The sequence below is a fragment of the Apium graveolens genome, chromosome 4, assembly GCF_009905375.1.
Source record: "Apium graveolens cultivar Ventura chromosome 4, ASM990537v1, whole genome shotgun sequence".
Lineage (NCBI taxonomy): Eukaryota > Viridiplantae > Streptophyta > Magnoliopsida > Apiales > Apiaceae > Apium > Apium graveolens.
In genome coordinates, this window is record NC_133650.1 from 127,790,116 (window position 1) to 127,812,644 (window position 22,529).

At 36.3% G+C, this 22,529-nt stretch overlaps 1 protein-coding gene across 1 annotated transcript; it reads right to left on the reverse strand.

The window, feature by feature from the left end:
- Window positions 1–12,309: 12,309 nt before the first annotated feature.
- LOC141719657 (cysteine desulfurase, mitochondrial) lies at window positions 12,310–14,044 on the reverse strand. The gene has a single exon (XM_074522038.1). It carries the CDS (start codon window positions 13,965–13,967, stop codon window positions 12,612–12,614), a length of 1,356 nt encoding a protein of 451 aa, XP_074378139.1. The 5' UTR covers window positions 13,968–14,044; the 3' UTR covers window positions 12,310–12,611.
- Window positions 14,045–22,529: the final 8,485 nt, after the last annotated feature.

The window sequence follows — 22,529 nt, forward strand, 5'->3', positions numbered from 1 at the left end:
AGGCATACTAAATGCAGCAAGATAAGGATTGTTAAAATATGGCATGTTTGCAAAATGTGCATAAGGATTCTGTTGAGACATAACAGGCATAGCATGCAGAGGTGATGCAGACATATTAGGCATGGAAGAGGGCACATGTATGGGAGTTTTCTTAATAGATTTGCAATTAGCAGATAGATGATTAACACTACTACAATGCACACAGCTTTTTCTAGGAGCATACTTATCAGGTGTGTAATTGTTATGTTTGTTAACCCCTACCTTCCCATTTCTATTAGATTTCCTTTTAGTTTCCTTTTTATCCTCAACCACTTTGAGTCTATTCTTTAACTGTTCTAAGGTCATGTGTCCTATATTCACCTTACTGAAATCTTTGGATGTGCTTGCTTCTTCTTTGACAAAGTTCTTGGAAGTTGAACCAAACTTTTTGTTGAGTTTCTTTAGATTTTCACTTTTAGAAACATCTGCCTGTTTTAATTGAGGAACCTTCAACGGATGCTCCTTTTCTTCCTTCAACGGATAATTTTCATCATCCGTTGATTCCACATCCGTTGACAGCCCATCAATTAATTCCATTTTCTTTTTGTTTTTATCCCAGGCAATCTCACAAAATGATTCAATTCCTTGGACCTTGACAATTTGAGCACTAACATCCCTAGATGTCTTCCAGGCTTTAATCACCTCTTGCTCTCTCTCTAATTGATTAGAAAGTATTTCTACTTTCTTAACAGATTCAGCTAGTTCATTTTCAACAGATATACAATGTAGCTTAGTTTTCTCTAGGTCAATCAACTTATCTTCTAACACAGCATTTCTATTACTTAAAAACAAATTGTTCTCTTTAATCCTACTATTTTCTTTAGCAAGAGATTTAAGAGACACACGCAAATGATACAGTTCAGTAGACATGTCATTAAAAGCATCATTGCACTCTTCTTTAGTAAGCTGTGTTAAATCAGTAGTGATTACCTGGTTGCTTGATGAACTAACTTCATTTTCCTCAGAATCAGCCATGAGAGCCAAGTTGACATATTCCACATCTTCATCCTCTTCTTCTCCATCAGCTGCCCAGTCTTTTTCTTGAGTAATGAAAGCCCTCTCCTTTTGCTTGAGCAGATCAAAATATTTCTTTTTGTAATCTACTTGGTCAAATTTCTTCTTTTCAGAAGTTGGCTTTCTGCACTCACTTGCAAAGTGTCCACTTATACCACAATTGAAACACTTGAACTTGGATTTGTCCACCATGTTCTTATGAGGTTTAGTGGCTCTAGTGTTTTTCCTAAATTTCATCTTTGCAAATCTTCTGGACAGAAATGCAAGATGCTCATCAATACCATCAGAGTCATCTTGGCTGGAGTTGTCTTCATTCTCAGCAACTTGCTCCTTACCCTTGCTTGATTCTGATTTGCTTGTGCCATCTTTGGAGTTTAATGTTGATCTCACAGTTTCTTGTCTGCATTCTTTCTCATTTTCAGCTACCAAGGCAACTGAACCTCCTTTCTTTCTTCCCTTCTCCAATACCTCATCCTGTTCCAGCTCTAGTTCATAAGTCTTCAAGATTCCATATAATCTTTCAAGAGTGAAGTCCTTATAATCTTGAGAGTTTCTCAAGGTCACAGTCATGGGTTTCCATTCCTTTGGCAAGGATCTTAAAAATTTAAGATTTGAATCCTTCACCTGGTACACTCTACCATACAGCTTCAGTCCATTCAACAGCTTTTGGAATCTATTGAATGTGTCATTTAAAGATTCATTTTCTTCAAAATGAAAATACTCATACTGTTGAATGAGAAGCTGCATTTTATTTTCTTTTACTTGTTCTGTACCTTCACACAGTAGCTGAACTGTGTCCCAAACCTCTTTGGCAGTTGTGCAATTTATCACATTATCAAACATATCCTTGTCAAGACCATTAAACAAAATGTTCATAGCCTTCTTATCCTTGTGGACTTCTTCTGTGTCTTCCATTGTCCATTCTGCTCTAGGTTTTGGAATGGATTGACCAACAGCAATTGTGGCCGTAGCAACTGTGGCTACTTTGTGGGGAATGTGAGGACCATTCTCAATGCAGTTTACATAACCTTCATCTTGGGAGAGTAGATGAAGGTGCATTTTCACCTTCCAATGGTGATAACTGTCTTTGTCAAGAACTGGGATTTTTACTCCAATATCCTTCTTACTCATCTTTGTTAGTTTCCAAGATCTTTAAACTCTTTGTGTGTCAAGAGCTTGCTCTGATACCAATTGTTATTCCTAATGAACTAACAATGAGATTTACAGAAGGGGGGTTGAATGTAAATCTCAAAACTTTTTCAAGTTTTGAGCAGTTTCAAAGGCTATGTGTTTAAGATAAACAAGTGTATGAATTGCTTTAAGCTAATACTGACAGATATATATTCAAACACTAATGTAAAGAACACAACAGACCTTAAAAACTTTTCTGGTGGATTGTTGTTCCACCAGAGATGGTATTTCAGAAAATCTGTGATTCAAGAAGTTGATCACAGCTGCGTCCTAGTACAAACTAGATAATTTTTCTCTCAAGATTTTTCTAAACAGCTCTAGAAAAATTCTCTTCTAATTACTAGCTGCTACTTGGTTTATATATAACACCAAGTGTACAAGTGAAGACAAAGATAAAAAGTACAATAATAAAATAAGTTCTCCACTTGTTTCTTCTCCATTTTACTCCAGTGCATTGTTGACTATTGCCTCTTTATACTAGAGTAGAACGGCTGCTTTTTCTGATGTTCCTGAAATAGGCTACCACATCTCAGTTGTCTCTGTCAACCCATGTGCCTCTGTTTGTAGGTACAACTACCACTTGTCAACTGCTATTTAACAGAACATCCGTTGAAGCCTTCATCCGTTGATGGCTTTATCCGTTGATGTGCTCATCCGTTGAAGGATGTTATCCGTTGAAGCTTTAGAGACATCCGTTGAAGCTTTGTTTCTCATCCGTTAAAGGTCTTTAAGTTATCCGTTGACACCATTTCATTTATACAAAATTACAAGGCATGAAATACTTACAATTGGCCTTCCTATCTGCATATCCTCTAGTAGTCAACATGACTTATAATTTCCCTCAACATTTAAGAATTTATATCTCAAATTCAGAGACTGAAATGTGCTACAACACTAGACTTATTTCTAAGCAAAGCTACACCATCAACGGATAGCCAAAATGGTCTTATCCGTTGAGGCTACAAACACTAGATTTCTACTTAAGTGTTTTGTTAAACATATCATCAAACTAATGCACATATATTCCTAACAGAATTACATAAACAAAATCAGATATAGAACAAGAAAAATACATAAATTTATATCAATAAAACTGTAAATAACAAAAAAGAATCGAATATATACCTTAATGACGAAAAAGGCGAATGATTTAAGCTTTTGGATTGCTGGGTTCTTGCTTGATGCTTCTGCTGGAATCTTCTGCGGCTGCTCTTAGATGTGCGGCTGTGTTTATGTTTGTATATTGTTAAGAGTCTGTGTTTGCTAGGGATTATACAAAAAAAAATGACACCAACCGCAGAAATTTTCCGTGGCCCGTGGCTAGGGATATATTAGTAATTTCTATGGACCGCGGAAAATTTCAGCATTCCGCTGTGATCTTAGCCTTCTATTTCCCCATCCAACGGTTACAATTGTGTTTGTTGTGAACCGGTCTACAACAAACGTTTGTTGTAGACCGGCCCCCTTCTATATTTAGCACAAAATATAATTTTTTGCTATTTTACCAACAAATATAGCATGTCATTGAAGTTAATTGTTTTTTGTTTTTGTGCTATATCATAGTAATAGCATCACTATTGAACTTGATCCGACAAGAAACGTACTCTAAAATTTCAATTTCTGGAGTGAGCTTCAGTTATTTGGTAGAAAGCACCGATACTGATATGACGACACGGGACACGGGAATTCGTTAATTATCTAAGATGATTTTGGGCATTTTTATATGGGATGAGTCGGTGGATCGTGTCGGTCGCGTGTCGAACCTCTGTGAGTCGCCTTTTTCTGTCGACATGTACTCAGCTGTGTCACCGTGTCGGCCGTGTCCGACACGCAAACGACATACTTTTTGAAGTGTTGGTGCTTCTTAGGTTATTTGTATACTGTGATTATAGTTCACGAGAGAATGCTAAGATAGACAGAGAAGCTGGATAAAATGAGCATATACTGTTGCAACATTCTTTTACATATTTATTAGTATGCAATTCAGAAATTGACCAATTTTTTCAAAATTGCCGATAAATGGATAAAAAATATTTAACCAAATAGATAAGTCATTTAATTTACGAAAATAGCCAATAGATCCCAAATTATCTCAACCGATTAGTTATGGCTTTGAAAATATGTAATCTTGGTAATATATAAGTTTAGTTTTAACTACACCTGATTTAAAATTTGTAGTAAATAATTCTGAGCAAGGGTAATGTGCTTGTTTTGTAGTTGAAAATAGACCCGCCGAATCGTAAAAAATACTGAAACTCATCAGTTAGCTACAGCTAGAAACAAACATATATAACAAAGGATTCGTTTCTGCATCCCCTCTCCCTTCCTTTTCAAATTTCTGATTACTTATTTGATATTAATCCTATCTGTACCACCTCATTTGTCCTTCCAATTCCTATCATTTCCATCTTATCTAGGACAACAGAAGATTATACATTATCTAGTCGTCTAATCCTATTACTTTTCATCAGAACTAGGGTGTCATTCATTCAATCAAGCAACGAACTTGCTTTCTGTTTCTTCAAACCTTTCTCATTTCTCTTTCACCAGCTTTTTTCTTCTCTAGATTCCTCAAATCTCTCTCTCTCTCTCTCTCTCTCTCTCTCTCTCCCCACTTTTGCCTTGCTATATATCCCTACTTATTCAACTCCACTTCTGATCATCCATTTTCCACACATCATTCCCGTACGTCCATCTCCTTCTTTTTCTTTCAGTTGTGTTCATTAAAAATGATTCTCATCCACAGTAAACATAATTGTAATCATGATAGATCATCTCACTATGTAAATACCATTCTTTTGCTTTTGCTTGTATTATCAATACAACTCACTTTCATTGCTGCTGCTACAGGTAAACTCCAAGTAACTCAATTCATTACTCTTACTAATTACTGATAAAAGCGCTTGTATGTGTCACCACACCACTTCATCATCGCTAATATATATTCAATTATCTATCTGTATAATGCAGGTAGAAGAACACTGGGAAATCCAGTTAGCCGCTCCCAGGTGAGACTAATTACTTATCCACTTGTCTGCATCATGATAGTTAAGTAAACTGCTTCATTCATGTCTAGAACATAAATTTGGTTGATTAATAATTTAAGTAATGCAGGAAGAAAAGTTGAGTTTGAGAGCACAAATTGGTTCAAGGCCCCCACGGTGTGAGAAGAGGTGCGCTACTTGTGGACATTGCGAAGCCATTCAGATTCCAACCCCCCACGCCAAAAGAAGCAAGAATAACAATAGCACAGCAAGAGTGTACAAAATAACATATTCAACAAGTGATATCGATAATTCGAATTACAAGCCCATGAGTTGGAAGTGTAAATGTGGGAACATCATCCTCAATCCCTGATTCATCATATGACTGATCAAACTTCATTTTCTCTGTATAAGACCTGGAGAAGAATTTTGTTTCATTGAAACTCAGCAGACATTCATTTGAGGATCAATATCTCCTCTCCATCTTAACATGATTAAAGCCAAATCATTATGTATACATTATATTTCTCATCTCAGCTAATTGTTTGTGTGCTTCAGCCTGTAAATTGCCTTCTACCTCCAGGTTTATTTGATGTATATTCACAAAACTAATGAAATTTTGTCTCGTTCTTGAAATTACTCTTATTGTAGCATGATTAGTTCCTAAAAATGCTTCAGAAACAGAATGCTCTAAGCTTTCTTCATATATATCCTCTGTACACCAATTGATATGATGGATTCAAAAGCGATCCAATGCACATCAAGCTACCAACACTTCATTTGTTCTGTTTAAAAGTAACTTGTTTAACTATCTTTAGGTCATAACAGCTATATCCTTAATTCAATCTCAAACATTATGTAACGAGCCAATTTGGAGGGGACAGAGTTTTATGGTATAACTAGAGGAATCCAATCCGCTCCAGGTAGACATACTCTTTCAGGGAAGCTAATCTTTCTGAATCGAATGCTTGAGAACTTGCCATTGGTCTCATAGGCGAGCTGAAGTATGGGAGAGGCTAGGGACGCTGAATCTCCGGCTAACCTCGGGATATTGGTGTAAAACGTATAGTTCAGTCCTTGTCGATCTTGAGAAGTTGATAAATAAAAACATGTCAAATCTCAGTCAATACGAACCTCAAAATAGTTTAGCGCCAAGACTTTTAGATTCCTGGATGGATCTACCATTGCTCGCATGTATTAGTATTTGAACTACTTGTATTATTCAAGATTCCGAATAAACCATATTAAAAAAAAAAGAACCACTTTTCCTAATTGTGAAATCTAGGACAACATTAATAATGGCATACCATAATAATGTGAGAAAGCAATACATTTGTTTCATATGTTAAAAGAAAGGGGGAGAGCATCATCTGAGTTCTGATAGTATAGAGAAGCAATGTGAAAAGATGGGAAACTATAGAGAATATTTGCTTGTGATAGAGAAGTGTCAAAGGATATTGGCCCAGATGGGATATTTCATGAACAACTCCAGAAAATACAGCAGTACAATTCCTCGTTACCAGATTAAAAAAAATTAAACACAATCTTGATTTGATATTTTCTCTGCAAAAAATAGACCAAACACGATCCTACGGTCTAAATCTACTTAATTAATTAATTTCACATACATCAATTATGCCTCCTAAACCAATTCATCAACTTGTCATAATATTTGTGACTGACAATATACTTGTTCTGATTATTCACTACTATATATGAAAGTTTAAATGTTCAAACTTTTACATTGCCTACATGCAATTCTCCAGGAAGCCAAATGCCAAACAAAATCTTCAAAGCTGCTGGCTTCAGAAAATAGGAAAAAGACAGCACTTGCAATTCTGATTCCCTTAACCACTTTCATCTTCAAGTCCTTTTCTAGAGGATTTGTAGCAGGCAAGAGTACACCTAGTTAATATACATTAAACAGCTGTGTATTTGCACCATCAACAACCTTGTGTGTTTTCAAGTTTTCAACACTAGTTAAAACTTATAACTGGTGCTGAGAACTTTCCCAGTGGCGGCGGACACAGAAAACTAAATGCCTGGAACTGGTTTTCTTTTCCAAAAGCCTACAACATCATTACTAAATGCCATCTTGTCAGTCTTCTGGGAGATGGAAGTGGTTCAGAAAGCAAATCTTCAAGCTATTTCTAAAAGACCACAATACTTGAACTGAATAATATCAGCACCCATTAGCCTTTGTTGCTACATTCTTACCAGGAAACAATATAATTATACTATAATATCTGAAATGAAAAATCCTATACTATTTCAGAACACTGGTGCCAAGGGATATTGGATCAGGGTACTGATTCTACCAGGCCCAGGCCTAAGGATCTCTTGTAGATTTTTTTGTAAAAACATCTAGTTTACCCAGCCTATATTATTCCAAGTCCAAGGGCTCTAAAGCCTAATATTTGATGTCTTCAAACTTCAAACCAGTTAATACTATAAACATATATAACTGTGATGAAGTTCTCATCATCATGGAAAAATGAATGTAAAACTATATACAAACTTTTGATGTGTTAGTGGAGTAGAGAAACATGCATGAAGGATTACATTTTTAATTAGTGCCCTGTGTTATACAGCAAGGAAGCAATAGTTATACAAATATTTTACTGACAAATGTACCCATGTAAGTTGCTGCTAGCATTAGCAAGTCTCTAACCATATTCCTCACTTGTGAAAATAACTGAAACTTGTTCCAACATTGATTCCATATACAATTTTCCAGCTGACAAAATTACTATCTCGGTTATAGTTTTTTAACAAGTCCTCCAAAGACATCTACGTCAACAGAAGACCGTAGTGACCATCCATTCAAATATAAAACAGCTTTAAGTTCTCTTGTAGCTGCTCTGTTTAAAACTTTGTAGAATAAAAATTCCACCAAGTCACTCCCATATCTATACCGCTATTTCAGAAAGCTACTGTACATTACAGTATTACGTATATCACACTATTTAAGACCGATATAACAAGTCTTTCACAAGACATTTAAGCAAATAATCCCCGTAGCTCTACATCCAAAAAAAATCAGAAAAATTTAGACAAAAAACTCATCAACAATCAGACAAAATAAAATAATTATTCAAATATTTTGAGGGGCAACAAACATATCCAATAATTTTTTCGAAAAGCAAATAGATCTAGACTTTCTTTCAAGTGACTATATTTCTATAATTAGAATCCTCGTAATTATTTATTCCCTCCTTAAAAATATTATAAACATAAAAAATAACAATTAGTGTAAAATGCAATAAATGATACTAATCTAGATCTAGAAGTTACAGTATATATATATACATTTCTTTAATCAACTATCATAGTCCAAATTACGAGTATACATCACAAGTCTGTAATATGCATCTAATTCCCAAACAGAAAACTTTTGGGATTCTAATTTCACCCTTAAATTCCAGTTTTTTCTATATCATGCTTCAGTTCTGCTTCAGTTCAGCAAAGACTTCCCGTATGTTTCCACTAATATAGGAATACATTATTTCCAAAAGTGTTTTATTAAGATATATAGGTAACTACATATCCTGTCTCCCCCCATAATTACGTCAAGATTCCAATTAAAATTAAAACAAAATATCTAGACTTTTTACTTATCACTGGTACTAATTAAGCTATCAGAGAAGTAACTCTATTCCAAAATTATAAGGAACTTTTTACTTATCACTGGTACTAATTAAGCTATTAGAGAAGTAACTCTATTCCAAAATTATAAGGAACGAGGTCCCTAAACAATATACTGCTTGGCATCTATTCTAAACGTTCAAAGCTACTAGCTCTTTCTCCACTGTTACACTAATAATTAAAGCTTCAAAAAATCTATTGTCTAAGCTCTCTTCGTATAATTTTTTTAACAAATAGACTTCATAAAAAACTAAAATCTTATGTCCGCTCAAAGACATCAAACTCACATTCCACGATTAATATCTCCATATCCACAGCAATTTTCCCCAATGCTCGCACAGCATCCATATAATAATGGAATCTTGAAGACATGGATATAAAAAAAATAATCTAGAATCAAACATGAACAGAATAGCACATTGAAAGTAAAGCTATAGATGAAGAAAGTGATAATTATTGGCAATAAGCAATGGGTGGTGACTGGTGAAGTTTGCAGAAGTAGGAGAATGTAAACGTAGCTTTAATAATCAATAAAGAAATTCGAGTGATATTGAAGAGGAGCAGGTCAGTAAGAACCACCATCTAGACCATAACCATATGGTTGTTTCTCAAATTTAGATACAGTTGTTGAATATAAAAGATAGTGAAGCCTTTCAACTTTACTCTAGCTCGGTCTTCCAATCAGGACTCAGGAGTCAGGAAATACTGCGTTAATGGAAGCCAGTGGAGACAGGATTCACATAGAACTGTAACTCAGAAAGTGCTCAAACTGATAGAAGTGTAGAGGAGACCTAACTTGTACTAAATTCAAATGATGATTCCTCTCCCTCGGCGATAGGTACTGAACAAGAAGTGATTCCACTATTATGGAGATTCACAGATGGGAAATTAGGGATGTTGAGATAGCCTCTCATTCTTCATCACTTAAACCAACTGATAAGGCCGACAAGGTTGCATTGAGCATTAGGCACACAGAACAATCCACCTAAATCTCCAACTAACTCATCTTGATGAGGGACAACTTTTAAAACAATGGATATACGAATAATAAACAAGAACAACGATTAACAGCAGAAACTTCACTACCCAAGAGTTGGGACCGCAGAAGGGAGAAAAGTTATGGATCGCAACCCATGATGAGACCAAGTTCAATCAAATGTGTGGGGATTACCATGCTTGTATAGTGAATAGAAACCCTAACAAAAGAACCTAATGGGCCAAAGCCTGTAAACAAAATAAATGGATTAAAATAACCATTTGTATTTTAGAAGCATTACGAATATATGAAAATGGAACTTGTTCCATAAGTCTCTCTCTCCTCTCTCTCTCTCTCTCTCTCTCTCTGATTCTACTTCTAATCTGATCAATATCTCTGTTTCTCTACTTCATCTAGATGTTCCTTTCCTTAAAAGGACAGAAAACACCAAAAAACAACAAAACAAGCCTGTACAAGCAGAAATGTCCATGTAGAGGCTAAGCAAATTCTAGAAACAAGACTCACGATGGGTCCAAGTCCACGTATTGAGATCAAGGAAAAAATGCATTGCATGTAGGCTCAAAGAGTAATACTTCTATTCCTACAAGCAATCTTATTATTCTAAAAATTTGATCTCATTATTTAACTGGATTATTAGAGAAGTAAATTGTGTGAATAGAGGTAATCTAACAGGCTCCGTATCAAGGGAAGGCCTTCTGTCGTATTTTTGTAAGAAACGAGATGCAGCACTTACAAAGACCGACTGAAAAAAGCTAGGGAAGTCTTTGACCTAAATTGTTGGGCAGAAGTTGCTCCAGTAGGACAAAGGCTTAGCAATTAACTGGGGCCACTCCGTTGTGAAGGTTGAATCAGTAAATCAATCCAGGAACTGGATGGAGATGAAAGGTAAGCACATAATTTCAGGGGCCCTTGTATCATGTAACAATGTTTATGCTCCAAATAGCAAAATTGATAAGGTAAACCTATGAAGTGAGCTTTCAAAACTCGCAAGGGAGAACAATGAAGCGTGTGTATATGCCTGATCTGAGATTTTAATTACGTGGGAGCAGCAGATGCGAGACTCAATTGTCGATATAGAGAACCTGATTCACTAGATTTTAATGAATGAATAATGCTTAATGATCTCATAGCACCAGAACTTCTAAATCTCTGTTCATTTGGTGTGGTAAAGAAGGTAAACAAAGCAGGATTCATAGACCGCTGATTAACTGGAAATGTCTGTAGTTTGGTAATTAATTTACTTATATTTTGGGTAGAAAGAACTCACAGGCCCTAAACCCTTCAATTGTTTTGTTTGGATCCAATGCTTTAAAAATACTTGAAGATAGTTGGGAGAAAGGGATGATTTGAGCTCGTTTTCAAAATTGAAATCTCTAACAAAATTCCCCAGGACCTGGAACATAAATGTCAACGGAATTGTGGAAAGAAGAATATAGCACCTTAAAGCCCATCAATCTGAGGCGGATGAAAGAGGGAAAGATGATAATACTAAAAAGGGAAATACACATGCAGATCAAGGATTATATAACAGAGCAAGCATGTTTCGCCAAAAGCAAGAGTAAGATGGCAACTCCAGGCCGACCGGAGCACCAAGTTTCTCCATAATATAGAGAAAGAACACCAAACAGTGGGAATAAATTGAAAATCAATTCCAAGGTAGATTAGGAAGGCTTCTTTTGCATATTTCTCATACATCTCAAAAGAAAAAAAGAAACAAAGAAGTTATGGTTTAAAAAAATTGGCAACTTGATACAAACCAACAGTCAGATAGTTACTCAAAACAATTTCAAAACAAATGAATAAACGCTATCTGCAACTGATGCTGTCTTCCTGCTCAGGGAAACTCGGCAAGGCATTACAAGAGGGTCCTTCGAATAAACGCTATCTAAAGTTTTAGGATCTTTCGTTAACCATGATCTTCTGTTATTGATCCAAAACAGCCAAGTCGTGCTACTTGTTTCCGCCAAAATATATTGGTAATATTGTGATGACACCTAATCTACTTATGTATATAATTAAATATCATCATAATTTCAATTATTTCTAATTAATAACAAAAAAAATCTAAAGTTTTCACAGGAACTCCTAAGAAGATCTAAAGTTTTGACTATTGGTATTCTAGTAGACTATCGGAGTTAGCTCGATGCCTTGATGGTATACCACCAAAATCTATATTTTTTCCACTAAAACTTTCACATGTATGTATACGTAAATTAGAAGTAGAAAACAGAATCGACCATAAAATGGGAATATCTGCCTCTTCGTACACTCACACATCACACACCAAAACATACAAGCAATAACTTACAGCACAAAGCTGTTGGAAAAATATGACATGATGAAATTGACGATCAAAAGAGCAGAAAATTCATCATTCACCCAAAAATACAAGCATCAACTAACAGCACAAAAACTACATGGAAAATTGACAATAAAAAAGGCTGAAAATTCATTATTCCCATTCCAAATATGAATTATTTATATCCACAACAAGATATAATACATTACATATTAGGTAGCATAGTGTAAGCTTTAGAGATGTCATATGTAAGCAAAACTTAACTTAAAACAACTACATTTAAACCTTACTTAAAAGTCCTCTGAGCTATTGATATCATTGCACTTTCATGTTCCCCTTCAGCATCTAGCAATCACCGGTATACTTATCGTCACAATCCAGCTATCACTAGTCGTGTCCCAGTCACTAGTATCCAGCATCTGACAACATCTTTCGCCATCAATCAATGTTGCGCCCACTGTATACTCTTAATATCAATGCCCTCCTTTACCATCTCATAAAGTGGACTCATTTCTCTCAACTTCTCAACCTGCTTCACAGTAAGCTCAACTGCCCGATCAATCTCTTGCTCAGTAGTAAACCTCCCAATTCCAAACCTAATTGAAGTATGCGCCATATCCTCATCAACTCCCAAAGCCCTCAACACATAAGACGGCTCCAAACTAGCACTAGTACACGCACTCCCACTGGAAACAGCCACTTCCTTCAACCCCATCAACAAACTCTCCCCCTCAACATACGCAAACGACAAATTCAAATTCCCAACATACCTCCTCTCCTCACTCCCATTCACCACAACCCCGTCAAGCTTAGCCCTAATCCCACTCAACATCCTCTCCTGCAACATACTAATCCTCTTCTCATCATACTTCATCTCCTTCCTCGCCAACTCACATGCAGCCCCCATTCCAACAACCAAAGGCGTAGGCACCGTCCCACTCCTAATCCCCCTCTCCTGTCCACCCCCATTCATCTGTGGCTCAACCCTAATCCTCGGCCTGCGTCTCATATACAAAGCCCCAATCCCTTTCGGCCCATAAATCTTATGCCCACTCAACGACATCAAACTCACATTCCACTTATCCACATCCACATCAATCTTCCCCAACGCTTGAGCAGCATCCGTATGAAACGGAATCTTAAACTCCTTACAAATCTCCCCAATCTCCTCCATAGGCTGAATAACCCCAATCTCATTATTCACCGCCATAACCGAAACAAGCCCAGTATCCTCCCTGATCGCTTCCCTCAACTTCCCAACATCAACCAACCCATCATTCCCAACCGGCAAATACGTAACATCAAATCCCTCCTGCTGCAAATGCCGACACGAATCAAGCACACACTTATGCTCCGTCTGCGTCGTAATCACATGCTTCTTCTTCTCCTTATAAAAATGCATCACACCCTTCACCGAAATATTATTACTCTCGGTAGCGCCAGAAGTAAACACAATCTCTTTCGATGACGCATTAACCAACTGCGCAACTTGAGCTCGCGCAATCTCGACAGCCTCGTCGGATTCCCAGCCGTAAAGATGAGTACGAGAATGGGGGTTTCCGAAACGAGAGAGATAAAAGGGGAGCATAGCATCTAGGACACGTGGGTCGACCGGAGAAGTGGCTTGCATATCGAGATATAACGGCCTGCCGGAGATTTTAACGCCTTTGACGGTGATGCCTGATGGGTCTTCGTAGGTGTCGGGGATTGTGGCGGCGGCGGTGGAGAAAGGGCGGAGGAGAGAAGGGGTTAGCGAGGCGGTGCGGCGGAGGGCGGTGGTGATTTGCTTGGCGGCCATGGTGAGAGAATTGTGTTTTGGGGGTTTTGGGTTTGTTTGTTTGTGTTTGGGATGATATCTTAATCGAATAAAAAATTGGTTTATTAAAAGAAATGGAGGAGAAATGGCCAACAAAATGGGAGAACAATGTTTATTCCAGGGTGTCCGCGGAGCCAAAAAAATGTTTGGGAAAATTTAAAAGCTGTTTTTCGGGAAAAGTGCTTTTGGCCTAGAAAGAGAAAACAAAGTTCTCCGTACTTTTAGAAAAAACTGCTTTTCGGCCGTTGCAAGAAACAGATGTTGATTTTATCATCAAACCTTACCAAAAACATCATTATTTTTAATATTTGGTATCAAAACATATACGTATCAAAAAAATTACCAAACAGTAATCTGATTTTTTCAACAGCACTTTTTCTAACGGCACAACAATTTTTAACTGCAATCTCAAATAGAGCCTTAATCAGATTTTTCACGGCAAACACCAAAATTAAGCCCTTCTCTACTTCTTCTTGTATACGGCCTTCTTTTACTTTTACGCAGTGGTCTTTTAAAATAATATGTATTTTTTTATATTTTTATGTGATCTTGATAATTTTGAAATTATGATTAATAAATAAATATATAAAATTAAGAAATTTAAAAAGTTGTGCCTTCTCACCCTCAAGACGCGCCTTGTCCTGTTTCAACTGAAGGATTTCAGCATCCTTTTTTTTGGTGAGCAGTGTAATGCTTTTTTGCAGAGATTTGATCTTATCTTCAGCTTCACTTTTTGCAGTGTCTGTGACAGCAAGACGCGCCCTAAGTCTGGCAGCCATATTGGCACTTTGCCTTGCATGCAAATGGAGTTTAGCTGCAGCCCTCACCATGGCTTGCTCAGTCTGCTCCTCTGTCCTAAAGGTCCAGCCTAGAACTTCTTCCTCTGTGAAAGTGCCATATGAGGACGCGCCCAGATATCTCAAGACAAAAGATTGGTCATCCGGCACTGTCTTCTGGCGCTTTGAGGGCGCGTCCTCCTTATCTGAGATATTCACCACATCGATGTCAATGATCTTGGGGGGAGGTGAAGGAACCACAACAAGAGTAGGATCCTTGGTTTTGGATCAGATTTCGTGAGAGCTTGTTTCCTTGCTCTCAATTTTTTGGAAGCTCCAATGGCAAACCCTTTGGGAAGAGAGGTCATATCAGTGACATAAACATTGAAAAATATTAGAAATGGACGCGTCAAGTTATGAGGACGCGCCATATGTGATATAACATAGTGGTATTAAAATGACAAGTGCATATAATGACTTTATACATAATAAAAAAATTATTATGGAGACTGGACGCGTCCTGTGTGATATGACGCATCCTGTGAAAACCATGCAAAGAAACAGTCTTATGATAGACCATATAAAGGATACTAAGACGCATCTTGATAGCTAGACGTGCCAAGATCAAAATGTATAGATTGTAAATGCATGTATATGTGTCAGGTAAAATGGAAGCTGTGCGTATGAAGATGCATGTATGACGCATTCTGAGTCCGTGACGCGTCCTACAATTGATAATTCTTACCTTGTTCCAAGTCTACTTGTCTACTAATGTCCATCTGCACAAGTTCTGTGGCATTGAGCCCTCTAGCCTTTTCAGAAGCTGTAAGGATGGGTTTCCCATTATAAAAATCATGATATTTACAAATGGAACCCACCCTTTCGGACAAAGCCCCAATCTTTTTAAGATTGGCTTCTGTAATCATCTCTTTGAGATTGAAGTGCTTCTCAACATATGCCAGCACTTTCTCTGCTCTCTTTTTTCTCTTTTCCGTTATCTCTTTTTGGGTTCTTTTATCTAAAGGAGAAACGAGGATGTCAAAATCAGAAAAAAGGAATAGAAAATTAAGAAGCAAAACGCATCCTAAAATGAGGACGCGTCTTTTTAGTGTTTCTTACTTGGCTCTAGATTGAAGCGTACGCGGGCCCTTTTTACATCATAAATATAGAAGAACGGTTCCTTCTAGTCTCGCTCGTGGCTGATCTTACCTTCATTAAACCCTTTGTTGTTCAACCATTTGTTGACAACCAAGAAGTGGTAGCATGGGATAGACTTCCTGATGCTGAAGTAATAGCTGAATTCTTTCATTGAGGGTGCGCCCAACCCCAAATTATGGTACATGATGTATAAGGCCCATGCTAGTTTGTAGGAGTTTGGGGACAACTAGATTGGGGCAACATTGTACCATTTCAAGATCTTCTTAATGTTAGGATGCAAGGGCGCGCCCACACCCAAGGAAATGAGTTTTGGAGTGAGAACCATCCTGGGGATCCTTAGATTTTCCATATTAAAGATATGAGGCCTCATCATTCGAAGAGGACGCGCCCAGATGTCCTCCATGTCATAATACTTCATTGTCCACCCAATCTCCAAATCTGTTGCAGTGGATTTCATGCCAACACAAGCTAATTTATTTTCTCTCTTCCTCCAGACATTCTACTCTGTCTCCAGGAGATCTTCAAGCTCCTTCCAATCGAAATCGAGCTCTACATCGTTTGGTTCCCAATGCTCCAATGGAGAGATAGATTGTTGAGGGGAGATGGGGTATTCGTCGGGCTGAGGAATTCTTTTCTCAAACTCACCCTCACTGTGAGGAGAGGGCGCTTCCTGAATATGAGACGCGTCCCTAGCAGGAGATGCATTTGGAGCGGATGGGGACGCGTCCTCATCCGAGATGACTTTGTGTTGTGAAGGATTGATTTCATCATCGGTCCAATCTTCAATGGCTGACCTAGTGTTGAGGATTGGAGTTCTTTTACGTTTTAATCTTCTCTTTCCCATCCTGGAGCTTATAGGGACATGATCCATAGAGTCAGAACTAGAATCTGACATTATTGAGGTTTTTGATTTGAGAAGTTCAAAGACGCGTGTTTCTGCTTCAAGGAAGGAGTTCGTTCTATGAAGTTCAGGGAGCTCGGGTGTGAAAGAAATAGAAGGTGGGGAATAAATCCCAAGGCGTTTGTTGAGGACCTTGAACGGATGGAAGGGAGAAGATGAAGACGCGTTCTCCAGCTGAAATAAGAAGGGAAAAATTTTGAGGACACGTCCATGACTTAAAGAAGAGAAATAAAAGTAAAGGAAAAGAAGTATAAAAGTAGGATTAGCGTGAGGACGCGTCCTAGAAAGTCTAACGCATGGAAATTTGTTAATAGGTATGGCATAAGACGCGTCCTAGTCTGATGACGCGTTTACTCTCTTCTTGTTGTGATGACTTAGCTTATGACAGTTAGACTATGCGAACAATAAGACGCGCCCTATTAGGACGACGCGTCCACAAGAACTGAAATGCAGTAGAAGTTGAATCGATTATGGTTGATTTGGGGGAAGTTCATTTAAACCCTAAAAATATTTAATTGAAGATCAAAAGAGCAAAACAAGATGCTTTTACAGATATATACATATATACACACATTAGGGAAGGAAGAACAGTTATATGGAGAAAGGGAACACGAACAGTTTCTTGCATATTGTGAGAGATTTAATCAATAAAATAAAGAAATGAAAGGGGATTTGTGTACCTTGAAACTTGGGGGTTCGATCGACTGTAGAAACTCAGAGAATGGCCAGTTGAATTGCCGGATTTTTGAACTTAAAACTCCTGTTTAACGGTGGTGACGGTAGTTGTTGAGAGAGAGGAAAAATGATGATGTGATTTTATTTTTTGGGTATTTATAAAGGAGAGGGTATGCTGACGTGTGCAACAGCTGTAATGCAACGGCTATAGAGTGAATGTAAAGACGCGTCCTCTTTCAAAGACGCGTCCTAGGTTTGTAAGCCAAATTTTGTTCCATGGTTTGAAGGATAAAAATTTCAATTTTTTTTCAACCGCAAATGGAATTCGGGGGTAGTTGTTATACCCAAAATTTGGTATTGGACTAATGCGGGTCAAATGCGGGTCAAATGCGGAATAATTAAAGTCAAACTTGGCGCTGCGTTGCAAAAGAGAGGACGCGCCCAGGTCTCCAGGACGCGTCCACTATGGTGAAAGTGTCTCTCATATATGGTTCTTTGGCAAAGAAGATTGAAGATGTGCCCAGGAGTACAGGACGCGTCCTGTCTCTGTGGGACGTTAAGAAAGGTGGTTGCTGGGAAGGATACAAAATTCATGAAGGTCAGAACGCGCCTAAATCCCGGGACGCGTCCTATATGTGGGAAGTGCATTATCAAGTGTAGGTTCAGGACAAAGCATGCGTGGAAATGAGTAATGGAGGGTTATTTCTACTAACATATTTGTTGCAGGTACTCTTTGAAGAATTCCCTCCTTGAGTTGGTCAAGGAGGGGGATGTCCGTGAAAAGCTTGAAGGCCTCCAGGGGTATGCCTGATGATTGAAGGCCTCCTCCTGTATTTAACGGGTGTCCTCGTTGGGGATTCGGGGTTAACTTTAGTGTGTGCTTTGGGAACTCTGTTCTTGTATTCAACGGGTGTCCTCGTTGGAGAACTTTAGAGTCATCCTGCACTTTGCACCCAAGAGCTTGGGATCACCTGTCCTGCTATCTGGTGGGTTATCCTCATTCGGGTAATAGGGACGCGTCTGGCATTTGGGGTGAATCGTGACTATACCTGCGTCCGTAAATTAAGGGAGATAGTTGTAGCGGAGTGTTATCCTTGTGCAGGTAGATGCATTATCTGTGAAGTCCTACGATTGCGGACGAGCCTTGGGCCTTTGCGGTTGGGCCTCATAGTTGGACATTCCTAAAGCTAGCAGAATATGGATTCTGGATGGGCTTCTATTAAGCTTAGGAATAAGAAGTCTAAGCCCATTAAATTTCTTGTTCCCCAAGAACTACGTCAGGCTTGATCCCTATATAAAGGGTACGTAGGCTCATTGAGAGGGGTAAGAAGTTAAGAGCTGATAAGGGAGCCACCACTTACTCTGATCAATCTCAGCCTAAAACAATCACAAACCACCACATACCGCTTGATTTTTCGGCGAAGAACCACCGTCATAGATCTTAATTTTGCTGAGAAATCTCAAACTTTGTTGTTACCAGATTCCTCCGTCAACAGAGTCGATATCTCATTATTCATAAATCTGATATCATAAAATTATATAATTTATTACTCAATAATAAATATAATATTTTTTCTAATTTGATAATATAAAAATTTGAGAAATTATAAAAAAATAGATTGAAACGATATGAGAGGCTGCACATCACCGCCCTCGTCTTTTTCTTTACTTAAGTATAATAATATAACTATATATTGATTTTAAAAAATATTGAGATATTTATAGATACTTGTAATTTGTAATTTTTTTATTAGCTAAAAATTAAAAGAAAAAAATTAGAAAAATATAATACAGTAAGTTGATTTTAGAAGAAAGAGGAGAAATTATATTAAAGAAATAATTGTAGGAGAATATCGTCATGGTAAGTTGATTTAAAGAAAAAGAAGAAGTTTTAGGATAATATTATGATGGTAAGTTGATTTTTAAAATCTTAATGAAAAATGTTGTGAAAATGTTAGGAGAATATTACAAATGATGATAAATACTTATATATACTTGTTTTTGTACTATTTCAGAAACTCAAAATTAAAAGAAAAAATTTAGAAAAATATAATATAGTAAGTTGATTTTAAGAGAAAGAGAAGAAATAATATTAAAAAAGAAATTCAAGATGCTAAGTTTATTTACAGAGAAAGTATATGTTTTTTGAAGAATATTATGATGGTAAGTTGATTCAAAAAAATTAATGGAATATTTCGTAGAAACTTTAGAAGAATATTACAAATAATGATAATATATTTAGGAAAAAAAATAAGGTAATTGTAGTTTTTAATATTTATTTACTCAAAATTTGAGAAAAAAATAAAAATAAGAATAAGACGATTTGAGAGTCGCCACCTAAATGCCCTCGTTTTCTCCTTTATATAAATATACTAGTCGACTAAGCCGCGCTTCCCTCCATCCCATTTTAATAGTCCATTTTGCAAAATAAAAAATTTTCAAAATATTTGTTGTGTTTAACTCATGCAAATTTTATAGTTTCAATATTGACTAAAAGACCATTCCCATTAATGTTCTTGTATAGAAATTGAAAATGCATATTATTTTATGTCTTGTGTGTTGTGTGTATATATAAATGTGAACATTTACTTATCTCTTGGAATAAATATAATCAATGTAAAGTGGTAAACTAAGTTGAGTTATTGTATGAAAATGAGAAAAAAACATTGTAATTTCTATTTCTTAATATGTCTGAAATTTGTAAAGTGAACTATTAATATGGGATGGAAGGAGTATAATATAGATTAATTAATAAAAAAATTAGGAAAAAGTATAACTTCATACATATTAAACAGAAAAATATGATTTAAATATTATTTAATTACTACAATTTATATCATATTTTCTTGGGCCGACACCCATTGTAAATTCTAATTCGAATGGTTTTCAATAATTCTAAACTTTGCATATGATATGAAACTTCGGACTTTATACATATTAGAGAAAAAAATACGATTTAAATATTATTTAATTACTACAATTATATCATATTTTCTTGCGCCGACACCTTTTGTAAATTTCGGATACGATATTCCAAATTTTGGATACGATATGAAACTTCGGATATTAATACAGGTTTATATCACCTCTTATCGGGCCGATATTTGTTATAAATTTCCATATTATTTGATTCAATGTATCTGAAATTTGTAATACGAATATGAAATTACACACACATATGATTTCATATATTGATTTGTGTAATACTTCTTTGAGTCAATATCTGTTGTAAACTTTAATTCAATTCAATTTCATAATTCAAAATTTTGGATACATTATTAAACTATGGGTATTAATATTGACTTTTATCAAGTTTTCCTAGGTCGATACCAATTTTTAATTTCAATTCGATTAAACTTCATGTATCCAAAATATCTATGGATATGAAATTTAATATATTAATATCGATTGGATCACATTTTCTTGGATTGTTACCCATTATAAATTTAATTCTTGATTTCAGAAATGTAAAATTTCGGATTCCAATCCGATTGAAAATAATAAAATTAAGTATCCTAAATGTTAGAAGAAATTGATGATATTAGTAGTTAGCTATCAGAGTTTTCCATCAGCATTTGATATCAGAGTTTGACAAAGATGACGTCATCAACATTTACCCGTTAATATTTGCTGATCAATATTTGTCATATGTGTTTGTTCATATTAGTATTTGTCAAGCTGGAAATCAGGAGATATCAAAGAAGGATATATTTGCAGAGATATGTCGGTGTAAGACATTACTTATTGTAGCAATTAATAGATGGATATGTATTAGGATTCCTTATTCAATTATAACATATCTTTTAGTTTGATTGTGTAGTTGTGCAGTATATAAGCACAGGTTAGTGTTATCACTTAATATGTCAAGCATTGTTTTATTATTCATATAACCTAACAGCTCTCAAGGATATATGTTCATCATTTGAGAGAGTAGTGTAATCATTTTTTATTCATTAATATAAAAATTGTCCATTCAGTTGAGTTGTTTAAATCAATTTGATTGTTTAAATTGTATTCACCCCCCTTTACAGTTACTTAAGACCTTACAATTGGTATCAAATCTTGTTGTTGATACAAAAATAGTTTAAGATCCATAAAAAAATCTTTAATGGAAGACAAAGAAACTCAACAAAATCCCCCACCACCACCACCAGCCACAAACCATATCAACCAAACATGAGCAGATATGAGGCCATCAAGTTTCCTATCTTGAAGGTACATGAATATCCAATATGGAAAGTTAAGATGGTCATGTGTCTGGAAGCAACATATCCTGAATATCTGAACATGATTTATGATGGTCCTCACAGGCCCATGAAGCTGGTTGTTGTTATCCCTGATCAAGAGGAAAAGATGGTTGACAAGGAAAAAAATGATTATTCTCCTGAGGATCTTTCATCAATTATGAAAGATGCAAAATTTCGACATCTTTTGCATATCAGTCTTGATAGTGTTATGTCCAATAGGGTGATTGGATGCAAAACTGCTAAGGAAATTTGGGACACTTTAGAAGTTAAGTGTCAAGGCACTACTGCTATTAAGAAGAACGGAAGGACAATACTCCCTCAGGAGTATAAACACTTTGACTCAAAAGATGATGAGTCTTTGACTGAAATCTATGACAGGTTTCAGAAATTGCTGAATGACCTGTCACTGGTTGACAAAGAATATAATCCAGAAGATTTTAACTTGTAATAACCCCAAAATTTTGAACCTTTTGTAACCCTTATGAATAGTGTTTTTGCTGATTATGCTGAATAAGAAAACTTTTCATGCCACACTTTGTAGAGGTTCTTTTACTGTTATTCTGAGATCTTATTAGTACTCTATATGGTATATAAGTGTATGTAAAGATCGTCAGAATCCAAATTCGAACACTTTGATTTTTCCCGAAAATTCACTAGATACCGAAAGAATTGAGTATAAGGTAACAAGATAAAAATGATTTAAATTCAAGTATTATAGAGAGGATCATAAAAGGAATATAATGTATTGATAAAGGTTAAGGAAACCCAAGTAATAAGATCCCGTGTA

Excerpts from the sequence above, each read along its gene's own strand:
- LOC141719657 (XM_074522038.1), bottom strand. The coding sequence starts at position 13,967 with ATGGCCGCCAAGCAAATCACCACCGCCCTCCGCCGCACCGCCTCGCTA.